We start from the raw sequence: 26,208 nt of genomic DNA on the forward strand, positions 1-26,208 counted from the left end.
GTTTCTATGGGAATTGAAAGGCACAATTTCTTTGACTCCTCTCCGGCAAGAATGCACCTGCTGCTCCTTCCCATTGCTATTCACAGCAGTCTTACAAGTTTTACTATCTTGCATTTTTTAAATATGGATTATGTGAGGTATACTGTAGGAAAAGAATATTCTACTGCTTATTCCTCTCAATAATGAAATATTGGCTGAGCTGATCTTAAGGTATTCTGGGCATCTGTCAAATCTTGCTAGCGTCTTCAGCACAGCTGATACCAAATACTGTATGGGAAACTGCTTTCGTGTAAGACCAACGTCTTCTCTTGCACAGCTAAGTGTAATGATTTGAACTCTTGAATCCTGGGTCCTCATTGTTCCCTCGGATTTTGCTGACCTGGGACAGAAGAGATGGGAGAAGATTTATACAGATTAAATAGTTGCAGCTTGCTGAAATAGGGTGCGGAATTACTGTCGTGTGTTTGTCTCCTAGCTGCTTTATATTCCTACCTTGTTCTGTTCTACCTGTCCCTCTTCCAAAGGAAACTATAAATGAAAAAACAGGTTAGGGTGTTCTCAGAGCATCAGCCCTAAAAAGCCAATCTATGAGGGGAGGAGGCTTTTCATAGGTTTTATCAGGAATTGAAGTGTTGGACTTTCTGCTCTGAGTGTTGGTTTTCTTCCCTCCAGTACCTGCGTCTATTTATCTATAAAGCATTTGGAAAGAGTTACTGAAAACACAGCTGGTGATGGCTGCCAGCAGAGAGACAGGGTATAGCTCCAAAGCTTATTCAGAAAGCTTATTTGTGTGATGAGAAAAATGAATTTAAGGAAACTATCATAAGGAATATCTTTACTGTACACAGCATTTCCTGTCTGCAGTGTGTCTGGAACAGGATCAGTTCTGCCCTCCCCTCCGGGACCCACGAGCAATCAAGATTGCACCCCCCAAGTCCCACCTTCCCCAGGTAGGGACAGTTTGGCACCACATCCCATCAAACTTCTCAAATTACCCCCGTCGTGTGCTGTTCTGTTCCTAAGTGTGCCTCCTGCCCTCTGCTACCTACTTTTAGGTTATTAATTGGTCTGAAAGCATGCAATATCTGAATCAAACGCTGTGGATGCTGAAAGAAGAAATGTTTCTATCGCTGAGTGTTGTAGCTCACCTGAACTGACGCATGCTGCTGCGCAGGCTTCTGTCGCCAGCTCATTAAAATCAAGGTAGCGATTGGCACTGAAATGTCAGAGCTGCTCCTCAGAGCTCAGGCGTTTTCTGGAGCAGGTGGACAGAGGTTTGTGCTGGAAGACTCTCATGAAATAGGCTTGAGGCTTAATGCTGATTTGCAGTGGGTCTCAGTGCGGGGTCCCTGTAATTGCCTGTCCTCTTTTGTAGAGAGCCATCGGTTATCTATGTTACTGGAAGATGTTGAAATCATTATCATAGGGTCTGTGACTGTGGTTCTGATTCAGCTCCTCCTTTGGAAGCCTGTGGGAACCTTTTGTGTGTCTTTGTGGGAATTGAGTCAGACCCTATATCTTTTTAAATCAGTATGCTTATATTTGATGCTTTTTCATTGGAACATGAAAATGCCTGGAGGCAACAGCTGGGGACTGTGGTGCCGGCATGAAAGATCTTCACAGGCCAAAGGCCTTTCCAGCTTTGTCCCATTTTTATGCAGAAACCTGAATTTACAGTCTCTAGGTTGAAGAGTAGGAAAGTTCAGCCACTATGTCAGTTAGTGGATGGTTTGGAAGCAATGCCTGCCGGTAGCTGCCATCCTGCCTGTCCGGCTTTTATTGTGCCTGAGCAGGAGATCTCACCTGGGTTGGTTATTTGCTGAGAAGGCAGAGGGAAGAAGGCATATTTATTTCATTGCCAGGCTCTGTGTGTCTTGGAAGCACTCCTCCTTCTTGTGTTGTCTATTAAAATGTATATTCTGCTTGTCGTACTACAGCAGAGGCCTAACACCGGAGCGTGCTGATGGAACACAAAAAGGATGTCTTATTGCTTCAACCCAGTCTCATTGGAAATCTCTATAATGCTTTAGCGTTATGCTTTATAAATAATTATTACAGCATCTTAAGCTCAGCTTCATTCAAACCATCCCAGGAGTGGAAGAAAGGGAAAGTTCTCCTTAAATAGATGGACTGAACCACCGGGGAGGAAAAATAAGAATTTTTTTTAAAAAAAGGCATGTAAGTTTCCAAGCAAATGTTAAAATACAGAGTAAGGAATTATAAAATTTCCGATGAGCTTAACGTGATCCTTGCAGTAGTGGTTGTGACCTGAGGAACGCAAGTCATTGCCAATGCGGTGCTCCAGTGTCGCATGCGGTGCGTCAGTACTGGGGAAGCCTGGCTCGGTCAGACGAGTTCAGAAGGCGAACAAGTCACTACTGCAGTGTCTGTTTGGTGCTGTGTGATCCCATTCCTTTGGAAATAAGCTTCCCAGACAATTGTGTATTGAGGGTATTGAGAGGATGCCAAGTTGGTGGGGTAGAACGCGTCCCTTCATGTTTCACTGGGGTGTTCAAATATGGGTCTGGAGAAATGCTACCGTTCGTTTAAGGGTGTAAGCTGACATGTACTTAGCATGGATGTAAATGAGGCGGCTTACGGCTTGTGGTCTTGAGGCTTATGACTTGGAAAGAAGCACGATGCTTCAGGAGAGTTTGGTTAATGTGCCCCACAGACAAAAGAAAACAATTCATTCAACCCAGTTGTAGGCTCGTCAAGAGGCCTGGAAATAAACTGTATTAGCAGGGCCTTGGTGGTTCTTGAAGGTTGTGCATATTGTCCTGAAAAACAGGATGCAGGAGAGAGGGAAAGTGTTGTTCAGCCTCTTTGGCTTGTGTTCAGATGCAAAAGTATGGATTTGGGCCTTTCTTTGGTTGAGCTCTTGGTTGCCTGCTGATACAAAAGCATCAGTCATACTATAGGAAGTGTAAGTGCTTCTTCAATAGCACACGCAATCTGTGGCCCCCTGGGTCATGCATAAAGGCTGAAAAAAGGACCATTGTGTTCTGAGTAAAGTGCAAATAGTGTGAAGATGGGAAATTTCTTCTAGTACCAGGTGCTAAATTAGTCTTTTGAAGTGTTGACATTTCTTTTAAATGCATAAAGTTCACATGCTACACAAAACACTGCATTTGCAATTCAGATAACGTTGAATTAGAGTACTAATCTCAAAGCCACGTAATAGATTTTGAGCTGGAAATCCCTGGGAATGGTGCTGATCATCATGTCTGAAAACATGATTGACGAAGTCTCATGAGAAGATAGTGACAAAACATGCAAATGCATTTAATATAGTTAAATAGGATTGTCATTTTGTCAAATAGGCTGGCTGTAGAGAATGAAATGAAGCTACAACAAGACAAAACCTTGCCAATTAATAACGCTTCAGCTAGCAATATAACAACCATTCAAAGAAGATCATGAATAAGAAGAAGCTGCTAGGTAGGAGGAACTGGTAGATGCCTCAGTTTCTCTCTAGAAATCTGATGCTAAAAATGAGACATCTCTCAGATGTAGGTCAAACATACTGCAAGGTCAGCCTCTCTCACGGTACTGGGGCGCTTCTGGATCCTGACTGAGTCAGCAAGCCAGAGAAGTGTGCAAACAGAAAGCAGGAAGAAAAAAATTTCAGAGTTTGGAATGTTTTGGGCAGTTTTTCAGCAAAGTCGCCTGAAAGGTCTAACCTGCTGGTGTACTTAAATTTGTAGCATACGCAAAGTAAAATATGCCAAGAATCAGTGGAACCAACAGTATAGGTAAAGTTGCTGGGACTGTAACTTTGTGTGTGGTAATTTCATTTAAACCTCGAGGCATTCCATTAAAACGTGTCCTTCACAGACTCTCAAAACTTGTTCTACCCTTGAAAATGCATATAGTTAGGGCAAAACATTCACACACCTGGGTGTCGCTGTCAGTTGGCTGATGCTTTTTTTAAGAGGTGCTGTGAAATCAGTTTGTCCAGTTGTCTCGGGGATAGGAACATGGGGTTGTGCTCTCCAAGGATGCAACCTGTCTGTTGGATTTGACTACATTTTGGTTTAAGAATGGGTCCAAACCAAAGAGTGTTTGAGCCCATCAGGTTGATGTGGTTAGACCTCACACGTTTCTGTAGACAACGTTGAAGGTGGAGATGTTGCTAGTGTTATAGATCAGTGCCTGTAACTACTGGTTCTGCAAAATCTGCTATCTGTTTATAGCTGGGTTGCTTAGATTCAGTGTTTCCTTGTGACTCATTTGTGGCTGGAACACAGCAGCCTGTTACTACCTGTGAGTATTCTTTAGTTTCATGTATGCCAGGTCATATTCCAGCTATTATTATTTGATTTATTTTTTTTGTGTCAAGAGCCTTGCATTGTTTCCACAGTTGCAAAAATCCCAATCCCTATTTTTGTGATTATGTTATGATTGTCTTTGCCTCAGGAAGGGAACGGTGATACTGCCTAGCGCCAGAGATATTTGTTGCAAGTGCTGATAAGTGTGTTCCACCTGACAGATCTGGAACAAAAAGCAACAGTTTGCTTCCGACCCAGAACTATTAAGGTTCTCAGGGGAACAGTTTTGGAAGATACATGTTGGCTGAGCTGCATGTAATGGTTTTGTAACACGGATAAGTGACCACTGTTTCAGCCATGTGAAATACTACGGACTCCTCTGTGTCTTACACCAGAGCCACGAAGGTGAAAAGAAGTGCTTTAACTCAGTGTTCTAGCAGGCGCTGGTAACATGGGGCTCCTTATGATCCCTATGATTTATTTGAAAACATCAACCTTTTTCTTTAAGGTCTATTTTATCAGTAGCTGTGCACGTAGCACTCTGCTGGGTGGCGTTCTGGTGAGTAGCCAAGCTAATCTGTTACGTTCCTTCCAATTACATTCCAGACTAAATTGAGAAGAACATAAATCCCACCATTTGAGTGTCATGTAATATTTTTACCACAGGCGGGTCAATCAGATGAAAAGCCCTTCAATTAGTAAGCTGAAATGCTGCTTTGTCTTAACTGAGGCTATTGTCAGGACCTGGTGGTGCTGCTTCATCACCCAGTGTCTTGTAATTACATTATCTAATTGGATGGAGAATAGGAACTGGGCTTACTCTCCCCCCCCCCCCTTTTTTTTTTGTTACCCCAAAATTACTGAAAAGTAGTAGAAGAGTCCATCAGGACTGCCACAGGTTTGAAGGGAGGGCAGTGATGGGAACCTGGTTTTCGGGCACTGCAATTTTAATATTGAAAGGGAATTTCACATTCAAAATTTACAAGTAGCTAAGAAAATCTTGGCCCTGATTTTTGTGCCTGCAAAGCACACAGCAGGTCCCTGCAGACTGTGGGAAGCGGTGTGGGAGTCTTGCTACTTCCAGGGTGTTTTTGTTTTTCCTCCAGAGTGCTTAATTAGGTGCTTCACTTCAGAGCCTATCTGTAGGTATCCAGTTGTTAAACACTTCAGTTGCTGATTGAAGGGTGTGATGAGTGAAAAAGGAATATCTTACAATCTTTATTGGTTATTTTTCCATACTAAATAATAGTATAAATTTCATAAAATGAGGACGCTTTAATCAGCCATAATCTCGGGTACATTTCCAAATAAAACTTTCCACATTCAATTAAGTGTGCCTGAATAGGTCACCTGGGAGAACTAAAGCCATTAGTAAATACTCGAGACAATCAAAGGAAAGGTGAGTGGACTTTGCTTCATCTCCCTTGATGATTTCTGTATTTAAATATGTATTTTGTTCTCTTTTTACTTGCTGTAGTCTGTCTTCTCCTTGCAGGTCTCTGAATATCAGCTGAATTTTCCCAAAAGGGAATTTTTCAAAGGTGAGGTGCTTAGACCTGAGAATTGGTAGGACACTTCATGCATCCAAAATGAGCTGAAGTTTTGAAGTGTTTGACATAGCATAGATGGATGCTGTAGAAGAATCAGAACTGCTTTAGAAGTTATACTATAAGTTCATCCTAATTGCAAAGGGTTTAGATATTGACACTTGAGCAAATGATTCGTCAAGTATACTAATATTTCAGTAACTCAGTTGCTTGCTCTTAAGTCTTGACATGTGTACTGATCTCATCTGTAACACGCTTATAACCCCTACCAAGCATACAGTAAGTATGTGTGAATAAAGCGTGTGAATACTTGAAGGGAGGCCCAGGGCATTTTCACATCAGAGTTAGTGACCCGCCCTTCAGAGTTCAGGGGAAGACCTTTGGGTAAGAGAAGCGTCCTTTGTTGGACACAAATATTTAAACTTGTACACTTCCCGAGCCCTAGCCGGCTTCAGGGAAACAAAGTGAAGGAAAACCTATTTAAAGTGAACGCAACAGAGGCACAGTACATGAGATGGTATCTGCCATATGGATTTAACTGAGACTTTGAATAGCTTACCCTTGCTGAAGTAGCATCCTCACTCTAGAACTGTGCTTCTATCCCTAGACAGCCTGTAGTGCTGCTTCAGTGTGTATCAGTACCTGGCAGGAGGCAGTAAAGAAGGAGCCAGACTCTTCGCAGTGGTGCGAATGGTGAGGCAATGGGCTCAAACTAAAATACGGGAAATTCCATTTAAACTTCAGAAGAAACATTTTTACTGTGGGATGGTCAAACTCTGGAACAGGTTGTCCAGCGAGGCTGTGGCTTCTCCATCGTTGGAGATATTCAGAACTCAGTTGGACATTGTCTTGAGCAACCTGTTGTAGTTGACCCCACTTCGAACAGGAGGCTTGGACTAGGCTATCTCCAGAGGTCCTTTCCAATCTCAACTCTTCTGATTTTGTGACGTGCATGCAAAGGAGAAGAGCAGTTTCAAAATGGTGATGAAAGATGGGCTTGGCATCAAGAGTTTGATTTGAAGGGAGGAAACGGTAGAACTTAAATCCAGTGGTGATAGGAGTTATGGGAAATGTGTGCAGTAGTGACTTAAAAGGCACTTGTGATTGTAAAGAGATGGGAAGTGAAAAGTAGTTACGGGTAAATGATGACATGCACAACAAGGGAAGAAATGAGTCTAAACCCAGTGGTGTCTCTGCAGTGGGCCAAACAGCAAAAGAACCAGCAATTGCAGTGAATCTCCCCCAGGCTACCCTGCCAGCATGATTCACGTCTGATAAGGGAAAAACATCTTGTTGGAGGTGAGAAGGGTAGTTTATAGTTACATTTATCAGACAGGTAACTGTAGCATGAACCTCTAAGGGCACTTGTGTCTCTACAGAAAACAGATAAAATACTGATAGCTCACAGCATTGCATCAGAGCTGATAACTCATCAACCACTCACCAGCCAGACGCCACACAAGCATGTAGCCTGGCTAGTCACTCTCTGTGCCACCCAGAGATTAAACATAATCAACTCCTTTTGGTTGTAGGAAATCCTGAGAACAATGCTTGCCCAACCTACTAACGAGGGAGAAAAGTACCAACCAACAAAACATCACAGTAAACAGTTCTGCCCCCATGTTGTTTTGTATTTTGGCCTCTCTGCTGGCAACCCCCCTGAGGGATTAGTTAAGATTACTTGTAGATGAAGGTAGATGCTAATCTTCCTTTGTTTCTGTGCAAAGATCTTCCAAATGGTAATATTCCAAAAGACCAAAATTTGGCTTGAATATTCAGGTACTTAAAAGTCTGGGCTGGACTTGACAGGAAGAAATGTTCTTCGGGGTTGGCATGGAACAAATCACCAGTACTAAATATGTAATCACTCTCTAGCTCTTTACAATACTTATTCTCCTTTTATTAAAGGAGAGTTAGAACCATTCACATTTGAAAAGGTAGGGCGTGTGACTGTGTGGTCCGTATCTAGATTTGACACACCATTCCTAACAAATGTGTGGACCCAGGATATGTATCCACCGATGGAAGCCACATGCCTTGGTTGTATGTATTCAAAATTTGGAAACCCTTAGGGGTAGGGGTGCACAGACATGGAAGATGTATTTAGGCTTATCTATTCCGCTTTAGCCTTTGTCATCCAGCCAGACACAGAACGGAATTTAAAAGATGATCATTTAATGTCATCTTGTCTTTCATGATGTCCTTGGAAACTTTCAGGTTCTTAAAGGTGACCCCGTCATCCCTGGGAGGGCTGAGGGAAATGGAGCAAATGTGTCACCTGCATTTGTAACGTCATTCCATTGCTCAGCTCTTCTAGTTACTCTCACCTAATGAGCTGGAATTTGAACTGTGAGTTTACAGGAGCCGGTGCTCTTAGTCACAATGCCAAAACTCAGAAGCATGTTCCTGGTTTGGTTTGCACCATGATTAATGGTACATCTTTACTGTACCTGAGGTGAAGGGTGAGGTGTGTCACCTCTAACCACTTAGATCCCTACAAAGTACTGATACGGTTGGGGAAACTTAATGGAGTGCAAGAGGAAATGGTGTTTGCCTGGCCAGAAAATACAGGTTCTGCTCGGGAAAGGCAAATGCTTGCACATGAGTCTAGCTGTCAAAAGGGACCACTGTTGTGCAGCCCTTGAATATACATTTGAGCCCTGTGGGGTTTACTTTGGTCAGCTGACTCCTGCAGTATTTCAGATTTATCTGTCTTCAGTTGATCTAACTGATCACTTGTGCCTGCTGTAGTACCCTGGACGTTGTCAGTGCAAGACCCTGCCAGCTGTTGAAATGAAAGAGTATAACTGCAGTACAATTCAACTGAGTTTGCTCTAGAAACTCAGGGAAATTAAATCAATCCCAATGCTTTCTCCTTAGTTCATTGTCATTCCACACACATGTATTTTAGGCTTTGTGTGGCAATCCTAGCTGCCTGGTGGCATGGACGGTTTTCCTTACGCACGTCTTCTTTCCGAGGATACGAGCCCTGATTCTATATCCTTGTTTGCTGCATAATGTTTATATAACAAAAGAAGGAAAATATGGCAAACCTCAGCAGTTCAAATATGGAATTCCTTGGTGCTGAGCCCTCTTTTACAGAACCTAAACATAGAAACCATAGGAGGTTAACTCAATATCCTCATATAAGTAAGGGTGCAGGTACAGTTGCTGTATAAAAGATCCTTCCTTTAGGTGCTGTGCATCCGTACTAGGAATTCGTACTAGTTGTATCTGCGTGATCTCATCCGCGTGTCCCTAGTCTGAAAGAAGCATGTATTCAGCTTGTTTTGTGCAGACCCTTACATTCAAATGCAAATACTTAATAACCAAAGCTTAAGGATCATATGATTCTTTAGACAGTAAATCTGGTGTTTCGGAGTTGTACACATATTTGGCAGATTATAGGTTTATAGCTGACAGCTAATCTTTTAGAGAACTGTGGCTTAATTCCTTTTGTTAACTAATTAAAAAAAGAGAAAGTAGTGGAAGCTGTAATTAGACCTATTAAAACATGTATTACTCACTCAATGGCCTATACAACTGGGATAAATGCATAATTAGGAGGTTTGTCCAAACATGATTAAAGCTAGTCACGTGTCTTAGGCCATCAAACATTTATGTGTGCGTGAGATTGAGAGCGAAATCAGTATGAAAACGTGAATATAAACTATGTCATACTTTGTGAAGAAAATACATGAACTATCTTTTGGCATATTATAAATATTTAACTCAAATCACAAAAGTTTTTTTCAGGTGAAAATGCTGAACAGATTCTGTCGGGCCCATAGCTTCTAGCGGGATAGTGCCATTGGCAGCAGTAACCAGACCGGGTCCGTCTGTCCCCACGATCTATCGCTGCTGTTGCCTACAGTTTGCTGATAGTTTAAGAAACTCAGAAATCAGTAGGTTGCACATTCCTGCGAGTGATCGGTGCGTTCCCTGCGGCATAAGGATTTGTATCCCTTTCAAAACTCACATCTGTTTTGGGGGATTGAGTTTCTTTTTTGTTTGGGTTTGTCGGTTGTCAAATCCAAAGTAGTAAGGTCTTCAGCTTTAGAATTAGGGCATATTTTTCCTTCCATAGAGTTAAGAGATGGGAAGAAGGGAGCAGGTCCATTGACCTTTCTGCCCCACGTAGGTGTGTGTGAGTGCTTTCTCTGTGCACGACTTTCTGGTGATGGCACCTCTTGAAGGGAAATTCCCAGGAAGACTGTGGCAGTTCTGGGTCTCCGCCAGCCACCATTCCTTCCCTGTGTTGATGGTTTATGTATACGGGAATCCTCCCTGGCTTGTGTCTCATCATCCCCTTTGTGGCACATGCAAGTTGGAGAAGAGGACTCGGAGCACCTTGGCATCCTAAATTGCCCCCAGAGCTCAAGCAGGCGCATTGTACGGTTCCAGTCTTCCTATGATAACCCTCTGCAGCTGTCCACGTCTGGGCTGGTGCTAGGAGCCCTGCTGCAGCGTGGCTGTGACTGCGATACCGCGTAGCACGTCGGGCTGAAGCACGGGCAGGGAGGGAGGTTTCTGCCATACGGTCATCTGAAGGAGACCATAGCGACTCTACAAACCAGGAGATGTTGGCAGCTCTCATGGAGGCACAGACACCTCTGAAATGACTGCTAACCAAAATTAAAGACATAAATAAACTGTTTGCTGTAATAGCTCTTTGTTTCAAAAAACTTTAGTTGCAAGCACTTACACAGAAAAAAAGACATTGAAGTATTGAGGTTGCTGGGCTTAACTTATGGAAGAGAAAGAAGCTCACGTGCTGAAAGCTGACTCAGATATTTTCAATTTTCCTGCCAGAGTGAGAACTATTTGCACACATGAACGAATTACGGAAGAGTTCCAAAGTAATGTTGAAAGGAATAAGCTTCTTTAATATATATCAATTTCTGCTTGGGGAACAGTGAAATTCAGTTAAAAGTCTTAGCTGCCTGTACTGCCTTTAAGCACAGATAATGTAGAGAAGAATTTGGCTGGTGTCAGCCCTTTTTGTCTCAGTAAACTGCTGAGAATCCTGGGGTAGGACAGAGAGGAAAAAGCACATGGGGAAAATCTAGGGCGGAGGAAATGGAAGAAGTGTCCTGCTACAGCTGTGGAGGAGAACAGTGCTTCCTCTGCGTGGGTAATATCTGACTTCCCCGTTTGTTTGTGTTGGTTGTCGTGTTCACATGCACTCAGAGAGGGAGAGAGGTGTGTATGGGTGTACGTGTACAAAACGCACACACACAAAATAGCAGTTGTCTATATTGCATACATAGTGGTTTGGGGGCCAGTTTCTAAGTGGTTCATGGTATGTCTGTGACCCAGATGAGTAGCAGCATGAGAATTTTGGAGTCGTTTTTGTCGTTTGTATTTTTTCTTTCCTACATAAAAAATGAAGAGATTAGGCCTCTCTCAGAAAAGACCACTTTTTGTCTTGGGGAGCTACCCAGCCGTCCCTCTTCAGAGATGACAAAAACATAAGTTTTGACTGACTGATCAGAGATGGAAGATGGGGGGTTCTAGCTTCCTGTAACAAATTAATGCATAATTTTGTTGTATAGGTTCCAATAGGACGCATGCTAGCCAGAGATCTGGAAGAGATCTTTCAGCGGGATAAGAGGAGGCATTAGCTCTTTAATCGTAGATACAGGGCTCCAAAACCAGGCACTACATAGAACTGACTATAAATAATTTCCTAATGTTGTTTTATGGTTTTTGTTTTGCCTAGTTGTTACACCTAAATAGCTGCATTTTCTGTAGTCTTTGAATATACGATCTCAGAAGGGCAATACCATTCATGTCTTTATGTTGATTATGCTTTTATAAGACTGCTTTTATTGCCAACTGAAGTCAGAATCTCATGACTTAAGTTTGGATACTGCTGCTTCAGAGAATATGGTTTAAATTTTAAACAGATATTTGGAGTGTTGTAAGCATGGGATAAGCCAGGGAGGACGATTTGAGGAGGAACTGGAGGAGGAGGGTGAACATGTTACTTGTTGCAGCTGATTTCATTGTACTGGGACTCTGAGTCAATGGCACTGATGGACCCGAGTTACTCTTTACCACAGTAGGAAAACTTTGTACGGTTTTCCTGCTTTACGCAAGGATTTTAAGAGGGACCTTATAACAGCATTATGTGGAGGAAATTCCTGTCCAGTGCATTCACTGGGAGTGATACTGGCTGGTGAGCACAACTTGTGTCACTTTTAGGTAGGTATTTTATATTTGAGAAGAAACCAAAATCAGCCTCCAGTTCCCTCGCTTTCTAATTCTGCATGACTAAGTCGTTGAGCATGTTATAAATACTGTTGCTCATTCCACATGCATTGGTTACCTGTGCACCAATCATTGTCAGCATATTTCTGCAGTGGAGTAGTTTGGCATTGGGTAATTGGCATAAATTAAATTGCTTGAGTCACAGCATTGCTCTTTCTGCATACACCCACATGTGTCTGTTACGTATGCGCAGCTTATGGGAGATATATGAATGACAGCAGCACTGCAGACACCCTGCTGGCAAACAAGGAACTTGTATGCACTCAGAAAATAGGTATTGATGCAGAATTTACGTCAAAATAAGAGGAAGTGAAGAGCGCGCAGAAGTATTTGTTTTGTGTGACTATAGGAATCCTCAAGACATTCTTTTCAGCCAGAGCATTAAAAACAATGAAAACGTGTCAGTGGTAGATTTTTGTCTGCTGATGGATATATTTATGACTGAGGCGCATGGCTTGATGTCTGCACGGCATTTTCCGTATTTGTGAATGAGCCCTGTATTCTGGCTTAGCTTTGCTGTAAGGCACAAAGACAGTCACTTCACTGTAACTCAACTTTTTCCCATCTGAAGAAGGGGAATCAGTAATCGCTCATGGTTCTCAAAGCACTTTTGTGTTTAAGGACGTATCATAACCCCTGCTGTTCTTCTCATAAATGATCCATAGACTAATAACAGTAAAATGAGGATTTGTAGAGGTTACATTTGTAGAAATAGATTTCCCTGTGCTTACAGTTTTCTGCAGTTGACTGTTTAATTTCTGCACCTGCAATTACTTCTGGGTGTAGATCAAGCTACTTAGATGTCTGAGAACTTGATTGTGCTCATGTATCAGGTATTTAGGCATCAAAGTATTGTACCTTAGGCCTTCACACAGCAGCACCCAGCAAACTGCAAGCGAAGTGAAAGAGGTCAGCTTGAAAATCAGGTCCTTGCAGTGTATGAAAGCGTTGGTTGAAACAGGGAAATGGGCCATGGAGGAAATTCTATTAGATGAACAATTCTTTTCTGTCAATTTTAGGCTGCGTTGTGCTGAATGTGAAGTCCATCTCCTCATTCTGTTGGATTGCCCTTTACTCAGAAGGGCATGTAATTCTCTGGGCAGCTTAATGCCTTTTCAGCCTGTGTCGTTGCCTTGTGTGGCTCTGAATTTTTCACGCGGTGGTACTACTTACCGAGCACACTGATGTTCCTGTGGTCTTTCAGAAGCTTTCAGTGTTGGCCCACCCTGCCTTCCTGCTGTGAGGGGGAGGTTTATGCTTTTTTCCAAGGCAAGTGGAGTCAGATAGGTGCTTAGCACCTTTGAAAAACTTCCCTTATTCAGTAGCTTCTCATCAAGGAAAAAAGCGAGCGTTTGGGGGATTGCAGTTCAGCTCCCAAAGCTTTGAAGAGCTTTTAGGATTTCACCGGTCTTAGCTGGTCCCTTGATGTGCTGGGGAGGTTGGGATTGTGCTTGGCAGGTATTGCGTTTTCTGGATCCTGGAGTGGGGTCTGTTACACTCGCCCGCCTGCCCAAACCTTCCTCTGTCAGAGCAGCGCTGCTGGCACGTGGGCTTAACAACAGCCAGCGCCGCATCCCGAGAATAAACTGAGGCTCTTCTGCCTGCCTTAGGATACCTTCTTGAGTGTCACTGGGTAAACATGTGTTGTTACTACTTTTCTTTCATGCCTGTAAACCTTCACAAAAAGGACAGTCTCTTTCCTCCCCAGCAAGAAACAAATGAAAAGATCCTGAGGTTTTAAAAAAGAAATGCATGTAAGGGGGTCACTTTCCAGTCCCGTTGCGTTTATATTTCCCTATTTGCATAGCTTTCACTGTTGTCCATCCTGGATTCAGAAAGGCAAGGGGAGACCTGCTGAAGCGTTTCATTTCTTTCCTCAGTATTTCTGGCTGCTTGTGCTCTCGCGAGGTTTGGTTGGCATCGGTGAAGCGAGTTACTCCACTATTGCACCAACCATCATAGGAGACCTTTTCACCAAAAACACAAGGACCCTTATGCTGTCTGTTTTCTACTTTGCAATTCCTCTTGGCAGGTAAGTGACATAATGCTTCTTTCATCTGGTTTTGGCTTTTCTCTTGAACTAAGCTCACACAGATCCTAGGTTGCCAACGAGTTCTGTCTTTGGTTGGAATGGTTTAGACAGGAAAATATTGTGAGCAGTGACTAATTAGTTGCAGGAATTAGATTCTTTTTCTAGCCCTGCCACTGGTTCATGTGTGACTTTTGGGAAAAAGTGGGAAGGTTTGTTGGGGGTTTTTTACAGCAATGAGGTGGAAATGGAATAAAAATATTTTAGCTGACTTTTTTTTTTGTTAGCATTATGAAATTAAATTGTCATTTTGAATGATGTTATACTGGCTCTCTGAATCATTGCTTTGATTCATTTGAGGTCTAGGCCTTCTTTAGCCAGTGTCTTTCAGGTTACTGTGAAATCAAGATACCTTAAGACACTGGGCTGAGTTTTCAACAGTGAGCGAATGGATACCTGCTTCTGTGTGACAGTCTAAATATCAGAGGTGTCAAGAGGAGTATGCTATATATAAGTTTGAAATTTTGACTTTAAAAAATATTTTTACTTTAAGCTCAAATTCTGCCCAACCTTGAATTTGGCCAATCTGGCTAAGTTTGGAAAATAGAGCTAAGCCAATCTTAGATGGGTTGGTAGTTGCAATAGCAGTGGCCAGTCCATTTTGGTGCTAGTGCCACTGAAACAGCAGTTAGGAGAAATGGTGAAGTCTAGTGCAGGCAAGGCTGAAGAGAGAAACTGTAATCATCATTCACAACCAGTCTTAACGCAGAGCAGTGGAGGACAGTCAAGCCCATAGATACTTGATGAAAGCAACAGAGAGTCAGATTTAGAGTAGTTATTTCCTCTGGCACTTTCTTTCAGTTGAGTCCCCTTATCTGCCCAACGCAGTATCTGATTGTTGGGACAGGAGGGAATCTCTGATTTATTTTTTTTTAAATAACGGCTGACCCTCTGTGGTGAGGTTGTAGGCAGGGTGGGTTCACATAGTTTGCATTCCAGTTCCCAGAGCTGGACATCCTGTGCAAAAGTGGCATCACAGCTTCATTTCCAGCAGAGAAATCGTGGGCAGCAGTTTACCCCTCCTCCCCAGCTCAGGGGAAAACTTCTGGTTTAGCGTGGTGCATTTTACAATTTAAAGCACTTATCCCTGAGATAAAACTTACAAATATCAATTTGCTCTTGAAGAAAAAGCACGAGTAAAATCCTCAACTGGTGAAAAGAATATTTTCCCAAGAGGGCTAAGGATGCCAAATATTTACAAAGAGAATTCAGTGAACTATGACTAGGAAGAAGTGAGAAGTATTCATCCTGTCGAGCCTGATTCTGGGAATAATTCTCTCTATATCCAATGGAGGTTTGGATCCATGGCTTGATTTTGGAGCCCATCTGTGTAAAAAGCCCAGTTTGGGGGTGGTTATAGATGGCAACCTCCAAGCTCAGCAGGCTGTTCAATAAAGGCATGGGATGTCTGACAGCTGCCCTGCAGCACTTCTGGCAACTTTGAGCCAAGGCAATCTCAGCAACAAATGCAGCAGGCAAAGGAAATTCACATCCATTCAGTTTACTCTGAGAGAAGCGTGGCTACGTTCACCTTCATCTAGTCTCTCGTGAGCCACCTTTTGTTACCACAGTGAAATTCTTAGCATGTAGCTGAAGGTCATGCCGCTGCTTTATCTTCAGAGGGGATTTCCAAGGTTCAAGTCTGATGTTCTCCCATGAGGCTGTCTTGCATATTCTTCCTGGGTTTTTTTATAAGCTTATGGGAAATGGTCTCTTCATGAGTAATTAGAACCAAGTACTATTAAATGGCAAGAAAAAAATTCATTATATAATATGGTGTGTCCTTGAAGGGCACTTCTTGCTGAGAGCTTGAATGTATAATTGTTAGGTGTTTGTATTACTGCGCAGAACGGCCTGATGTAGAAATCGAATTGGGAAGTAAATTCTTTTTGTGGTTTTGTTTCCATCCACTGTAGGTTGAAAGGTCAGCTATAAACTTTGAGATCAGTGTCCAAATTTCCATTGGATTTGAGCATTTTTAGATAAACAGTGCTGAGAAGAGTTACAAATTAGCCACCACCAGCTTCATCCCCCATGTTTCTTCCCGCATGAGTAGAAAGCCTAGGCCACACAATTTTTAAATATTTTTTTAAGAACACCAACGGCTGCGGTACTCTGACTGTCACCTTTGTGCTTCTTGCAGTGGCCTGGGATACATCACCGGCTCAAGTGTGAAGCAGGTTGCTGGAGACTGGCACTGGGCGCTGCGGGTAAGCGACTCTTAGTAACGTCATACTAACAGTTGCATCAGTTGATCAGTGTTAGGGAAAGTTCCATCATGCAGTTCCTCACCCTGTTATACATAGAAGGTAAAGGATTGGAAATGGCATCTATGGCTATTAAGCGCATAGCAGATGCATTCTCTAAGCAAATGGGAAAGTTATGTGGTTTTGGCTTGTCGCACTTGTTTTTTTACTTGCCTGGGAGCAAGAATGTTCCAATCACTTTATTATCAGTTAACCATGATTTCTTGATGGGGATGGGGAGATGAGGCATTGGCCTTAAATCAACTCCACAGTCTTTCAGTCCTGTGCTGTCAAGAAACTCCGAGAATGGCTTCCTGCTTTGAGGAAAAAACACTTTGTTCCAGTTTCCGCTTGTTTTTCTGCCCTGAGACAGTCAGTTTCCTTCTATTTTAACCTCTTGGGACCTTGATAAATGTGCTGAAAAGATAATACACTCCAATCACATACGCACAAACAGATCCTGCACACAAAGATGTCTTGAAAGAGCTGGGAGGAAGTGGCCCAGCAGAACTGTTTTCTGACCTTTGGCAGTCTGGGTGGCACGAGCCCCCGTGAGGTGCATTCTCTGGCTCTGGCGCTTCATGAAGACAATGAAGCTCATGAAGCTCAGGCCAACACCGTTTATAACAGCAGGTGATGAAACACATGGGTTCCCATCTCAAGCGAACGTGCCCTTCTGTGACACAGGCCATTCCCTCCCTGTCCAGCAAGGGTAAGCAAAGCCAGGAAAATCTCCGTGAAGAGTTCATCTGTAGCTAGAAGAGTGGGGAGTAATTTCCAGCTGTGAACCTGAAATGAAAAGTTTAATAGCCTACAGCTTCACACCAAGAAGATGGCTACCTCACTGAGTAGCAGAAATTCTTTAAGGGTAAAATTAACTTTTGAGCAGAGGCCAGCACAAGGAATAAGAAACCCAAACCTCCTCCTCAGTGGGCTTTAACGAGGTTGATACATTGGAGCGTTCTTGTGTTTCTATCTGGAAAACCCAAACGATTAATTTGTGCAAAGAAATCCTCACTAGCATCTTTCTCTTGAGATGAATTGTCCATAGTTATCCTGAGAAATCCAGGCTATCTGCAAGACTACCCCTCGTGAGGTCATGATTTCCACTATAAATGACACATTGATGCATGATTCCCTGACCGTGCAACATCGTATGGAATATGACAAGCTGCACACGTCTATGATGGTTGCTTTGGGCAGCATTGCTTGGTTTTTGTAGTCAATCAGCACAGGTTGAAAGCTTCCAGACATCAGCATAAAGCAGCCTCCATCCCTGTGGCAATTCTTGTTCTCTTACAAGATGTACAAGATTCCCCTAGGTGATGCTTCCTTCTGTGATCTCCTCTGGTCTCCAAATCCGGAGGAGATCAGGAATAATCTGTACTCCAATGGTCTGAAGAAGACAGAATGACACTTTGGCAAGTGGCAGCTTTGTCTCTGGATCTAGCAGTAACGTCCGTGTTTCATTGGAGCATTGCTGAGTATCCTGTTGGGGGTTAAGCCTTTAAAATCAAGATGAAAATCAAAGAGACTTTAAATTATATGGCCCTAGAAAATCCCAGCATTTCAATTTTTTTTACCAGTGCTGTGTCTTGAGTTCAACTGTAATAAGGATACGGTATCAGGCTTCATTTAGCCCTGGATGAGGGATTTTCCTGCCTCTCCAATTCTGAAATATTTTTGTCTTCCCTTCCCTAGCAGAATTCTGGGTTTGTCATCTTTGGATGTGAAACACTCTCTATGTGTAAAGGCCATTCTCAGGTTATTATTGGAAGCTTTTTTTTTTTTTTAAAAAACAGGAATTTATTCTTAAATTGTCATGTATAGAAGAGATGATAGTTTGGTGAAAATCTGTGTTCCTGTTTTCCTAACAGAGCTATTTTCCATTCTGACAATGACGGAATTTCAGCATCAAAACAAGAGTCATGTTTGTAGCTTGCAAAACACCATGGGATCTTTGTATTTTTACCTAGTGACTGGGAGAAAGGGTTGGAAACTGGGAAATCTAAGCCTTGAATGTGTCCTTTTCCTATCTTCCAGCCTGAATTTTCAGTGTTTCTTGGTCTGCTGTACGCTGAGGTAACCTGAGGAAGCTGCCTGAAAATAGGAAGCCATCGTAGGTTAGCTGGAAGAGGGATGCATGTCAAGCAAGGATTTTCAAAGCCAGCATGCTTCCTACATCCAGAAATCTTTCACATGGCCTCGTTGCCTTTAAAAGGCCGCTGCACTCTCCCAGGAACTAGTTGGTCTTTTAGCCCAGCTGGGAGTAAGTTTCCAAAGATTTAAACATCACTGAAGAACCGTATTTAGATGAATGCTGGTACTTTCATAACACAAAGAAATGGACTGCCTTAATCAGAGTATTCTCAAGCTGCATACTTCCAGAGTGAGATAAGAGAATCCAGGGAACGACAGGGAGGAAGGAAAGGAGCAGATGCCTCGGTGTGCTTACAGATTCTGGCTAGCTGTAAAGAACTGAGTTGCTGAAACTAATGTAATCTGCTTCTTACTGATTTGCTAAAGCAAACCCTGCTGACTCCTGTGCTAATTCCCTGTTCCTTTCTTGCAGGTGTCTCCACTTCTGGGAATGATAACAGGGACACTCATCTTGATATTTGTACCTACTGCTAAAAGAGGAAATGTTGAACAACTTGGGGGACAGCTGAAGGCTCGGACCTCGTGGCTAAGAGACATGAAAGCACTGATTAGAAAGTAAGAGCACTCTAGAAAAAGCATGTTTTGCCTCTAATCCTTAATTGGAACATCCAATGACCTGTGCTGCTTACCTCTGTGAGACTGGAAAGTGGCAACATGCAGGGAGTTGCAGGAAGCTTAGTCTGTTGACCTGGGAAAGAACATCACAGTTATATTCACAAGATATCGACTGCAGTGATAATGATGGATTCCAACTTTTGCTCTAGCCTTTCCAAGATGGAGATCTAAGAGAGAGTGTGCTTTGTTTGGCTCATACTTCAGACAAATCAAGGCTTTTGAAGTGTAGAAATTGCTGTGCTCCTGTATTAATTGTTGTGCCACTGTTGTTCAGATGCTTATATCCTTTTTCTTCCTTGAAAGAGGTACTCTGCTGAGGGGTAAAAGATAGTTAAATACCAGAGCAATTTAAGAGGAGAAAATACACAAAAGCTTGCACTACTTGGCAAGTTTAAAAATACTCGTTTATACAACCACATGTGACTGAATGCACGAGCACTGAATGTGCTTGGGTGCCTGTATATGTGCATAAAAAAATCACATGCTCATGAGCATTTAAGCGCTGCCCTTGCTTCCAGAAAGCTTGCCTGTGAATGTGCAGATACTTGCACTCATGAATTCAGTGTTACATGAGAATTTTGATGGGAAATTTGTGGTGTCCTTCATTTTTAGAACTGCTGGCTAGAATGCCTTCCTGGTATTGTTAGCCAGTATCAACGGACCATGAAAAGTGGTGATGGCTAATTTATCAATATTTCTGTGTTACTTTTTTTTTTTGTTAGTTTATCCAAGTAGTAATCATATGGTGGCATGGATGGGGAGGGAGAAGTGAAACTGGGACTCCAAGTAAACAGGTGATATTACAGTGAAGGCCCTGTAATTCACACGTCATGTCTCAGTGACTAAATACTGATTGTCTTCTGAAACAGTCCCATGAAAAACGGTCTCTTTGAAACACCTCTGAAGAGTTAAGTACACTATTATCAATGGAGCGTCGTGTATGAAGAAATATTCCATGCCTCTCGTTCTCCATTGCTTTGTACCGTGCATATCTCTGCCCCTTGGCGACGGGAGGTCGCTGTTCTGAGGGAATGCTGTGTTTTGCCACTGAAGCACTGGCTCCCGTCCTGGGGCTTCTGCTCTCTCACTTTTCCCACTAAACTTTCTCTTGGTTTTGCCTCTCGCGTCTCCACAGCCGCAGCTACGTGTTCTCATCGTTGGCCACGTCAGCTGTCTCCTTTGCCACAGGGGCGCTTGGCATGTGGATCCCTCTCTACCTTCACAGAGCACAGGTCGTGCAGAAGACAGCAGAGACCTGCGACAAACAGTCCTGCAGCACCAAAGATAGGTGAGATTCATACTGTGCTGCTTTAAAGAGGGGGAAAAGGGGGTGGGGGCTTATTTACCAGAGGAAACAGCAAGTTCCATGGAGTCAAGTTACTAGAATGTCTGTAATTTCCTCTAGGTCTTTGCAACAATGATAGGAAACGCTGGGATTGTAAACTAGGTTTTATTTCTCTTCTTCATCGCGTGAAGTCAAACCATGGGAGAAGCAATGACCTCAGCTCTGTCTTAGTTCCCAGCCTATAGTGCAGAAGTAGAAAAGGTACTGCTGACTTTGCCTTAGAAGGTGTTTGGAGAGCTGACAGTTCGGTTCCTTAAGACCCACACTGTTTTCTGTGGTAGCAGCAGAATCCGCTGGCAGGTTGGGTACCACAGTGGTGGCTATAATTCAGGGTTCCCTAAAGGCTGCAGGGCCTGACCCTGAAGACTTTTGTTTCTGTGTGAGGGAAGACTTCCCCGTGTTTCATTGCTCTGTACAGCACTGCGTATGCTGAGTTTTGCTGAAAAATAGCGCAGAGATCTGGGACACTTTGGTCTGGATTGCTTGATGTTATACGGTGGTTTGGTTTTTTGGTCCCAGTTATATAATATCACTCGCAGCCCATGGGCTGTGAAAAGTAATTCATTGTTTTCTGCTTTACCATGATGGCACAAACCATAAAATTCTAAAAAAAGCATTTCTCCAGGTGAATAAAAGATACGAAAAACTGCCTTTTGTCAGCTCTTTTGCTTTTTAGCTTGTGAGGGAAAAATAACATTAGGAATACCTTCTTGCTCTAGCCGACACCATCCCATCTCAAGTAAACTACTTAGAGGTTTGGAGTACCATCAACTAGAGCACCCAGCGGGCAGTCTCAGTCTATTCTGCAAAAATGCAGTGAGCAGAAAACACAGCTGCAGTCAGACTGCCCATCGTTGTTTACGAAGAGAAGTTTTCCACTCCTTGATGACACCTATATTTTGAGCTGCCCTGGAGCTACTGTAATGTAGTTGCCAAAGACTCTGTAATCCAAGTCCTGCACATACAATAAGAAGAATCCTTAACAGCTCCTGGCTCTTTAGATTTAAATTAACACATTTCAGATGTGTAACATAACAGCAAGAGAGTCTAATCAGGATTCTTTGAAGTGGTCTGAAAGGAGTTAGAAAGTCAAAGTGTGTTGAAAGTCACCAGTATTTAGAGTCTTGTTAGCTTTCCTTTCCCTTAAGCTTCCCAGTGCCTATTCTGTCCGTGATTTCCCCTTACACGATCAATATTCAGGTTAATACTTAGGTTTGTGCATGCGTAATGAGCTGTACAATGCACTTGATCGGAAGCTCAGTTCCACACAAAGAGGCAGTATGAGTCCTTTGCACCTCTTTGCGTGTTGATCAATGCCTGCGTACAAGGCTGAATTTCATATGCTGTGTTTTTCTTAATTGCAGGGGAAGAGTGCTAAAACTCCAAGCACTCGGCGGGGGAGCTCATTTGTTTTATTCGAAATTTGCAAAGCCAATGTGCAATTTCCATTAGTCAGTTTACCCAAATCATTTGTTCAAAGACCATGACCATTTTTGGGAAAAAACTAGAAAAAAAAAACAGCCCAAAAAAACCAACTGTTTTTTCCTTTTTTTTCTTTTTAATAGCTTGATCTTTGGAGCAATCACATGCTTCACTGGTTTCCTGGGTGTAATCACAGGGGCTGGGGCAACCAAATGGTGCCGGTTAAAAACCCAGCGAGCTGATCCTCTTGTCTGTGCTGTCGGCATGCTAGGATCAGCCATCTTCATCTGTCTGATCTTCGTTGCTGCCAAGAACAGTATTGTGGGAGCCTATGTAAGTATAATCCTTGGCATATGCCATTCTCCCTCTTCCTCCCTCTACCAAACTCCTTAGAAGACTGTGTGCATTGTCCCCTGGAGGAAGCCTGAGATGTTGGTCTTGCTTTTCCCCTTCTGAATGTCTTTCATTTTGCCCTTTGGAATTTTGGCACTATCTAGACGTGCCTGAAGGGAAAATGGTATTTCAGCTGCTTATCCCCTTTTGCTGTCGTCAGAACTCAGAGCTGGGGATGTAGCACATGCATGGAAACTCACAGTTCCCCGCCTTCGCGTTGTTCTATCTAAACCTCTATCCATACCTCTATCGCTCTTGCCTAATGTTTTGGTACAGGAAAATTGGCTACTTCCCTTACAATAAGGGTATTGTAGCTGCAGTGGTACTAAATTATAATTATGGTATAATTTGTCTGTGGGCGTGCTTTTGGCTACCTATAAGTACCATTAATTTCCATAACTAGGTAGCTTGCTGCAGACCAATATTAATTACTATGTAATTTCAGTTTGTTGTTATCTGTATTACTGTAGCACCTGAAAGTCCTAGTTATAGCCCAGGAACCCACAATACTTGATGCTGCACAAATGCAGATGAAAATATGGCCCCTCCCAGAGTGTTTGTAGTCAAAGGATATAAAAAGACATCAGACAGATCCAGGTAAATAGACTGAAGGGAAAATTTCAGACTCAAGTATAATAATCCAGCCTCAGGCTAGAATCATGCTTTCAGCAGAGAGTAGAAATCCAGCACATCGCACGGGTCCCAGGTTCTCTTTCAATGTAATAGAATCACAGAATGCCCTGAGCTGGAAGGGACCCGCAAGGACCATCGAGTCCAACTCCCGTCCCTGCACAGGACACCCCAAATTCACACCGTGTCTCCGAGGGCGTCGTCCAAGTGCCTCTTGAATATCGCCAGGCTGGTGCCGTGATGCCTCCCTGGGGAGCTGTTCCAGGGCTCCACCACCCTCTGGGGGAAGGACCTTTCCCTAATGCCCAGCCTCACCCTCCCCTGGCACATCTCCCTGCCGTTCCCTCGGGCCCTGGCGTTGGTCACCAGAGAGCAGAGACCAGCCCTGCCCCTCCTCCTCCCCTTGGGAGGGGGCTGCAGAGCGCCATGAGGCTGCCCTCGGCCTCCTCTGCTCCAGCTGAACAACCCAAGGGGCTTTAGCTGCTCCTTGTACAGTTTCTCCTCTAAACCCTTCACCCACTCTGTGGCCTCCTCTGGACACTCTTCAATTTGTTTTTGAAGAGGAAGCGTGAGATGGTTTGAGTGAAAGCCCACCCTTAGTTTCCACGCTGCAGTGCACACTCCACCATGAGGAGAATTCATTTACAATTAACCAGTCAACCAATCTACTGTGGTTCCTTGTTTCTCTATATTTCTAGCACTAGCCCAGCCATGGTTATTTTCTGAGTATTTCAATAACTGCCATTGATATGGGGAAGCACAAGAAGAAAGATTAAAAACCTTAAGACAGAACGAAGAATGCCTGCTCTGGCTGTTTCGAAAGTGTCAGGAGGAGGTTCAGTCCTCTGGTTTGTGGCATGGTCTAGAACTAACCTTTGATTCAGTGATCACCAGAAAAATTACCACCTTAGACAACCTGTAAGAGGACATTACTGGTTGGCCAAGCATTAACCCTCCTGTCATCACCAGCCATCTCCGAGTGAAGAGACCTGCCACATCCCTCTGGCTGCCCCTCCCCTCCCCCTCTTTGTGCAGCCAGCCCTGTGATTCTTCTCCTTTCTCAGAGCCGATGGCTGACGTGTTCTCTGTGGTGTGTAGTCTCTGTGCAGAAGGTCCTCCCTTTCTAAGCTGGAAATGCTGTTTTCAAAAATTTTGCAGCAAAAGGTGGTTATTGGTCTCATTTTCATCTTTCTTTATTAGGTGTTTGTTTTTTAATAGCTGTGTGAGTATTCTGCAATGTGTAAATATATAAATATAGATTATACTATTTAACCAATCTTAGAAAAAACTTATTATGCATGAGCAGTAAATCTGTTAGAGTCAATGATTTGCAAAGGAAGTTATATCTGCATATGGAGGGGCTATGAGGAATATAAGCTGATTTTTTGATGCTGTTAGGCAGATGCATACATTTGTTGCAGGTAGCACTGCCTCTCTATAGCCCTAAATATGCTTTCTCTGCTGCTGGAAACCTGGTGCATAGAAAGCAGATAAGCGTCTAGTTATTCTGCCAGCTGGGGAATCAGAGATCTGAACTCTCTTTAACAGATTTTACATGTGATAGTGGGCAAGGTATTTGTTTTGTCTCTGCAAAAATGAGGATTCTTAACTTACAAAGGGTTAGGGTAGCTTAGATCATTAATGTTTGTAAATCACCTGGAGTTAGAAATCTGTGGCCAAGCCATCCACTATGAATGAATATAAACAGAAATCAATGACAGAGCACCTGCTGCGGTTGCTGTTTAGTGTTACAGGTGCTAACCCCACTGAGAGAACAGTTCTGTGTCGGAGCTACCAATGTCTCATAACACAAGGTATTATCACGGTGGTGCTATGTATCAGATGAATTGACTTTTCAAGGCAAGTTTCAAACACGAGCCCTTGTTTTTCCATGCCGTTCAATGCTATTGCAATCTTACAGATTTCCAGAGCGTTTAATTCCCTTGTACTTCCCTAGGAGACCTGGCTTGCAAGGTTGCATGGTGTAGCACTTTCTCATTACTGTCTGTTTTAAGTCTCATTGGTCCAAAATGAAGCACTGTTCTCTGACTCTGGATTGGAACACCTAGGTATGGTGGACAGCACGATGGACTAAGTTACCTTCCTTATCTCAAAATCCACGATAATAGCTTGTTCTGGAAAGAATACAGTAAAATTTATGGGTGGTTTTTCTCATCTCTGATAGCTTTCTTGACAGCTGTATCCTGATTCTCATCCTGAAACGGCATCCTTGAGTTCTGTATGACTCTAAAGGCAAGAGCAATGTTCTGGTCTGTTCCCCAACATGGTGCTGTTTCCAGACCTTCTCTACTGTGACTGTCCTTAGACTTCTGTCATTGATCACACCATGCTAAAATTGAAGGGTTACTGGGTTTGGACCCCTCGTTGGCTCAGAGCCTTAAAATTATCACTTCCAAGCATTTGGATGGGTCCCCATGAGATGGTGTTCTCTCACGTGGGGAGCTGTGATGGCCACCAGATCACCGTCTCCCTCCCTGCTCTAGGCAACAGTCAACAGTTTTTAATTCCAACTGGTACTGGCATCAACATAAATGAAGTGTTCAGAACTCCAGCAAGAATCAGCAGAGCCCTTGCTTTTTAATTTCTGGGGTTTTTGGGTTTTGGTTTTTTTTTGGAAAGGACCTGCAGATCCTTTGGCATGAGCACCTTGTCCCTTACAGTCTGTCAACTGTCTGCACTCTTCCTCCCGTGAACATGCGTACTTTTTCTCCCCTGCTCAGTCCTGTCTTGCGGGTGGTTTTGGTCCCTGCGGGCAGCGGCTATGCCAGTTCTGTAGCAGCCACTCCTACCTGGAGCAGGTAGGCAGACTTATTGTTTCCATCCAATCTTTTTATACTAACCCAGTAAATTATTACCAGTGGTAGAAGCGGCTGGAAAGGTAGAATAAACCAGCAGTCTATATCACTTAGCTGCCCAGACACTTGTATTTCTGTCTTTTACTATCTTGCTTGGCCATATAGTCCAGTCAGTTCTTATTCTGTGTTCCTTGCAGCGTGCGGGTTTGTGTGTTGTAGTCTGGCTCCTTAAAACAGCAATTTGCATATCTTTAGGTCCCACTTTTTCTGAAATATGTATTATTTGAAATGTTGGTTTTCAAGCCTGTCTCTTGAAACCCATTATCTGTATGGCAGCCTTGTATCACACTATTCAGACATTTCAATAGCAGATTTTAGACTAGTTTAAAATTCCAAATGAC

At 43.1% G+C, this 26,208-nt stretch overlaps 1 protein-coding gene across 3 annotated transcripts in view; it reads left to right on the forward strand.

The window, feature by feature from the left end:
- The window catches only part of SPNS2 (SPNS lysolipid transporter 2, sphingosine-1-phosphate), a 140,128-nt gene that overhangs the window by 70,748 nt on the left and 43,172 nt on the right, over window positions 1–26,208 (forward strand). For all 3 annotated transcript variants that reach the window (XR_010375502.1, XR_010375503.1, XM_064467716.1), the window contains exons 4-8: window positions 13,972–14,123; window positions 16,324–16,390; window positions 18,999–19,141; window positions 20,337–20,489; window positions 22,112–22,301. Coding sequence is in view for 1 of the 3 variants with exons in the window: in XM_064467716.1 (XP_064323786.1) it covers window positions 13,972–14,123; window positions 16,324–16,390; window positions 18,999–19,141; window positions 20,337–20,489; window positions 22,112–22,301 (705 nt within the window). In the remaining 2 variants the exon portion in view is untranslated. The remainder of the gene's footprint in view (window positions 1–13,971; window positions 14,124–16,323; window positions 16,391–18,998; window positions 19,142–20,336; window positions 20,490–22,111; window positions 22,302–26,208) is intronic.

This window comes from Phalacrocorax carbo, chromosome 17, assembly GCF_963921805.1.
Source record: "Phalacrocorax carbo chromosome 17, bPhaCar2.1, whole genome shotgun sequence".
Lineage (NCBI taxonomy): Eukaryota > Metazoa > Chordata > Aves > Suliformes > Phalacrocoracidae > Phalacrocorax > Phalacrocorax carbo.